The 5,924-nt window shown below is 41.0% G+C and overlaps 2 protein-coding genes across 2 annotated transcripts; both read right to left on the reverse strand.

The window, feature by feature from the left end:
* Window positions 1-378: 378 nt before the first annotated feature.
* LOC138872749 (uncharacterized) lies at window positions 379-2,562 on the reverse strand. The gene is made up of 4 exons (XM_070151167.1): window positions 2,532-2,562; window positions 1,218-2,430; window positions 689-851; window positions 379-582 (listed from the first exon to the last, which is right to left on the reverse strand). Exons 1-4 carry the CDS (start codon window positions 2,560-2,562, stop codon window positions 379-381), a joined length of 1,611 nt encoding a protein of 536 aa, XP_070007268.1.
* Window positions 2,563-2,787: 225 nt separating this feature from the next.
* LOC138872750 (uncharacterized) lies at window positions 2,788-3,411 on the reverse strand. The gene is made up of 2 exons (XM_070151168.1): window positions 3,105-3,411; window positions 2,788-3,062 (listed from the first exon to the last, which is right to left on the reverse strand). The coding sequence occupies exons 1-2, from the start codon at window positions 3,409-3,411 to the stop codon at window positions 2,788-2,790; spliced, it is 582 nt and encodes a 193-aa protein (XP_070007269.1).
* Window positions 3,412-5,924: the final 2,513 nt, after the last annotated feature.

Here is a 5,924-nt window from a genome sequence, read left to right on the forward strand (position 1 = left end):
AACATAATCCACAGCTACCAAAATATAAGTTTTCCCACAAGAGCTCACGAACGGTCTCATGAAATCAATACCCCAAATATCAAAGATATCAATCTCTAAAATGGTGGTAGGGGGCATCTTATTCTTCTTAGAAATTCCACCGGATTCATCACAACGCTTTACAAGATCACTAGTGTCTATGTATAGGGTAGGCCAATAGAATCCACAAGTCAAAACTTTTGTAGCCATTCTCGCTCCACCATGGTAACCACCATATGGTGAAGAGTGGCAAAACTCAATAATTCCCATTTGTTCTTCTTCCGGCACACATCGCCGGATCACACCATCGGTACATATTTAGAAAAGATATGTCTCATCCCAATAGTAATCCAAACAATCCTATTTGAGCTTCTTCCTTTGGTTTGAAGAGAACTGATTTGGCACAATGCCACTCACAAGATAGTTGGCTAGATCTGCAAACCATGGCATCCCAGACATTGAAATGGATAGGAGTTGCTCTTCGAGAAATGAATCATTGATCTCGAGGCCGTCATGTGGCCTACCCTCATCCTCCAAATAGGAAGTGGTCCGCCACTTGAATCTCTAGATCAAATTCTTGCAAAAGAAGCACACACTGCATCAACCTTGCCTTATAATCCTTCTTGCTCATCAAATATCAAAGCGCCGCATGGTTGGTGTGCACAATCACCTTAGCACCTATCAAATACGGCCGGAACTTCTCCTTGGCAAACACAATAGTAAGTAGGTCCTTTTCGGTCACTGTATAGTTGACTTGGGCATCATTCATGATCTTGCTATCATAGTAGACCGGATAAAGATTTTGTTGATTCTTTGCCTCAACACCGCTCCAACTGCAACATCACCAGCATCACACATGAGCTCAAAAGGCAAGATCCAATCCGGTGCAGTGATAATAGGAGTAGTACTCAACTTGAACTTAAGCAACTCGAATGCATTCATACAATCTTCATTGAAATGGAACTTGGCATCCTTCTCCAAAAGTTTACACAAAAGTGTTTACAACCTTGTAAAAGTCCTTGATGAATCAACGATAATAACCCGCACGACCCAAGAAGCTCCTCACTCCCTTCATGGATGTGGATGGAGGGAGCTTGGAGATCACCTCAATTTTAGCTTGGTCAACCTCAATACCATGTTTTGAAATTTTGTCGCCAAGGATAATGCCTTCTTCAATCATGAAGTGTCACTTTTCTCACTTCAACACCAAATTGGTCTCCTCACATCTAGCCAATACCCTATCCAAATTGTTCAAACACTCTTCAAACGAGTTTCCAACCACAAAAAAATCATCCATAAAGACCTTAAGAATGTCCTCCACTATGTCGGTGAAAATAACCATCATACACCATTTAAAAGTCGCTGGTGCATTACACAACCCAAAAGGCATTTGCGAGAATGTGAAAGTACCATAGGGACAAGGTAAAGTGGTTATTCTCTTGGTCCTTAGGAGCAATAAGGATTTGGTTATAACCGAAGTATCCATCCAGAAAGCAATAAAAAGCATGCCCGACCAACCTATCAAGCATTTGGTCAAGAAATGGAACGGGAAATGATCTTTCCATGTAACTTTGTTAAGCTTTCTATAGTCTATGCACACTCTCCACCTGGTAACAGTTCTATTTGGGATCAATTCATTCTTGTCATTTGTCACCATAGTCATGCCCCCTTTCTTTGGGAAACATTGCACCAGAGAGGCCCACGAGCTATCAGAAATGGGGTACACAACCCCGGCATCTAACCACTTGGTTATCTCCTTATTCACCACTTCTTGCATTGCTTCATTTAATCTTATTTGATGTTCAATGGAGGGTTTGGCACCCTCCTCCAAAATAATCTTGTGCATGCAAAAGGTGAGGCTTATGCCACGGATATCCGCCAAAGTCCAACCAATTGCTCTTTTCCTCCTTTGTAGCACCTCCAAAGTGAACTCTACCTGCATGTTAGTTAAGAATGAAGAAAGAATAACTGGTAAAGTAGAGGAAGGGCCGAGGAATTCATACCTGAGGTGCGAGGGAAATGGCTTTAGCTCCAAGGTAGGAGGCTCCTCGATTGAGGGCTTTGTTGGAGGAGTCGTCCGGTTTTCAAGATCCAAAGATAGTTTTCGGGGCTCATAAGTGTGCGACCCCATGCCTTGCAATGCATTTACACACTCCACATAGCCATTATTCTCCTCCTCATCATCTAGGTTGAGCAAAACGACTTCCAATTTGTCCTCAACATTCATTATTGCACTAGAATCATCAACTATCACGTCGGTCACAAAATCCACAACTGAACAAACTTCATTACTATTCGGTTGCCTCATTGATTTGTACACATGGAAAGCCACTTTTTCGTCACCTACCCATAAAGTGAGCTCACCGGCTTCCACATCAACAAGAGACTTCCATGTATCAAGGAAAGGTCTACCTAAAATGATAGGAACTTCATAATCCAGTTCACAATCAAGGATAATGAAGTCCGCTGGGAGGATGAACTTATCAACTCAAACCAAAACATCATAATGATACCCAAATGCCTCTTCATTGTCCGATCCGCCATTTGAAACCTCATAGATGTGGGTCTTGGTTGCCCAATTCCCAAATTTTTGAACAACGAGTAGGGCATCAAGTTGATACTTGCCCCGAGATCACATAATACTTTGGAAAAATCAGCGCTCCCAATAGTGCAAGGAATGGTAAAAGCACCCGGATTTTTACACTTTGGAGCCATTGAGTGCACAATAGAACTCACTTGGTGAGCCATCTTGATGGTTTCACAATTCATCTATCTTTTCTTGTTTACCAAATCCTTCATAAATTTTGCATATCCCGTCATTTGTTCCAATGCCTCAACCAATGGCACATTAATGGACAAACTCTTCATCATATCAATAAATGTTTTGAACTGGTTCTCACTATTTTGCTTTACAAGCATTTGAGGGTATGTAAGAAGAGGCCTTGGCATTGGTGCCTTAGCCTTTGGTACCACCGGTTCCGACATGTCAATCACGTGTTTCCTAGATGGGTTCACCTCTTCTTGCGTCTGATCCACACTTTCATCTATATCGATTCTCACTTCTTCATTAGCTTACACCACATTACTTGGGATTTCATCCTCTTGAACCACAAAATCTTCATCCATAATCCTTCTTCGATTTGAGGTGGTTGCATCTCCACCTTTTCCACTTCTAGTCGTTACGGCCATGACATGTACCGTATTATTACTACCCTTCGGTTTCACTACCGTATCACTAGGTAGTGCCCCCTTAGGATGAGTGTTCAAAGCTTGTGAGATTTGGCCTAATTGAACCTCCAAATTCCGAATAGAAGTGTTGTCCGAGGCTATTTGAGCATTGAAGTCGGCAATCTTCTCCATCATCTTTTTAAACATGTTTTCAATTCTATCCATATCATTGGAAGAAGAGCTCGGGCCTTGAGAAGGATAGGGAGGTGGATTGCTTGGTAGTTGGAACATCGTAGGCCTTTGAAAACCTGGTCGTCGGTTGTTGGTGTTGTTCCACCCTCCTTGATTATTGCCTCCCTAATTGCCTTGGTTGTTGTTTCCCTAATTGCCTTGGTTACCCCAATTTCCTTGATTTCCTTGATTGCTTTGATTAGAGTTACCACCACTCCAATTGCCTTGGTAGTTTTGGTTGTTCCAATTACCTTGGTTACCTTGTGACCTCCATTATCGTTGATTTTGCCCTTTAGCATTGTTTCTTTGACCTTGATAATTATTGACATATTGAACGTCTTCATCTTGCTCATTGAATGAATCACCTTGATCATAACCACTATCATCTTGCATAAATTGCTCCAGATAGTTTTGCATTGTTGACCATGTTGCCGTCTTTTGTTTACCAATATTCACACCTTCCATTGCATGCACTTGTTTCGGCCCTTGAACTTGTTGAAGTTGAGCCTTGGCCAATTGGTTCATGGTAGTTGTCAACTCGGTTATAGCTTGCCTGTGGTCATGTAGCTCCTTGTATAGGTGAATAACAGTAGGGTCACCTTATGGCACATTGGCTCTACTTTGCCATGCCGAAGAGGTATCCACCATCTCATCAAGAATTTCACAAGCTTTGGAATATGGCGTGTTCATGAAGTTACCCCCGGTGAATTGGTTAACCACACATTGATTAGTTATGTTGACCCCCCTGTAGAAGGTTTGTTGGATCATGGCCTCGATCATATTATTGTTCGGACACTCTTTAACCATAGTACGATATCTTTTCCAAATTGCATGAAATGGCTCATTGGTTCTCGCTTGAATGCAAGAATCTCATCCCGAACGTTGCCATATGTCCCGGAGAGAAGAATTTAGAAATGAACTTTTCTGCCAACTCATCCCAAGTGGTGATGGAATGATTAGGCAACCTCTGTAACTAGTCCAATGCATTTCCCCATGGAGAAAAGGGAGTTTAAGCATTACGTTGGTGATTTAGAAGTTGCCCGCCCTAATGCGGGGCGGGACTATAGCACTTACATAACCCTCGTTTGGATATTGTCGGTGGGCTGCCGCTCTAGGTGGAGGTGGGGGAGGAACACGCACGTTATTGTGGGGTGGGTGGCCTTGTTTATTAGCTTGAGGCAATAGGGACCTCATCCATTGCATCATTATCCACGTCTTCCCCCAACGGCACATTTCCAATATGATCGTTGTTGAGAGCCATTTTCGCACCTAAAATCAATTCAAACACAAATTAGTAACTCGGAAGAAAAGAAAGACAAAACACACAAAAACCTAGATATATATCTATATTTGTTCAACTCCCCAGAAACGACGCCACAAATTGATCTCGCCCAAACTCACACCACAAATAGGTAGTGAGGCGGTCGAAGAAATAATAAACCCAACACGAGTCAGGATCGAATCTATTGGGAGTTAGAATTTGGATTAGGTATATAACTAGAGCTAATGTATGATGTGCCTTAGATTGGACTTCCACATATTCATTTGTTGTTTTCTATTTCTACTTTTAGCTAAGGATTGGAAATAATAACTACAAGAAAGTGTTTTTGGTTTTGAGTGTTTTTCAAATGATAAAGGAATCTAGGGTCGTGACTTTCACCTAGGTGGCTACCTAACGAGTTGTAAACTATATGGAAAATTTGATTTATCGGGTTCTTGGTATAGCAAACATACACAATTGCTCACTTTATACCTCTCGTTAGTTTGACTGATTTTGCCCAATTTGGTTTTTTCTAGGCCAAATGGGTATTTGCATAAATCAAGTGATATATGCTCAAGTCGAGTCTTTTTATCTCTAGATTTGACCCCTTAATTGGGGCTATCAATTTCTTGAATTCACCCCAATTCCTTGCTAGCCAAGTTTTCCTAAACCTAGTTTCTCTTTCTGAAGCAAAGACTAGGTCAAAAATGCATGAATCAATATTTGCAACCATTTATTCTAGAATTTAAGCATAAACTAGGCTAGATACCACTAACCCAATCACAAATAAGCCCTTAAATTAAATACCCATTAAGTATCCACACTAGGTTTGAGCCACAACCCTAGCTAAAGATTTAGCTACTCATGAAAAATAAATAAATACAAAAAGAAATTAAGGTAGAATGCATAATCATAAATTAAACAAAGAAAAACTAATGCTAAGAAGTCAATCTAATAAAAATTTACTCAAAGAAGTAAAGAAAAATGTTCAGGTGTACCTCTACAAACTAAACTTAACCTAAAAATAACCCAAAAAATTGTATTTATACTAAGCTAAAAATATCTGACAAAAATGTCCCTACGGAGGTTATGCAGCTACATAATTCTAGTGCGGACCGCACAACGACATTATGCCACAGCACAATTCTGGTGTGGTCCGCACATTTAGGAACTTGGGACTGGAACATGAGGTCTTTTGGGGTCCGCAGTGCGGTCCGCACTCTTCAGCTTTTGGACTTTGATCAAC

The sequence above is a fragment of the Nicotiana sylvestris genome, chromosome 7 (genome assembly GCF_000393655.2).
Source record: "Nicotiana sylvestris chromosome 7, ASM39365v2, whole genome shotgun sequence".
Classification (NCBI taxonomy): Eukaryota; Viridiplantae; Streptophyta; class Magnoliopsida; order Solanales; family Solanaceae; genus Nicotiana; species Nicotiana sylvestris.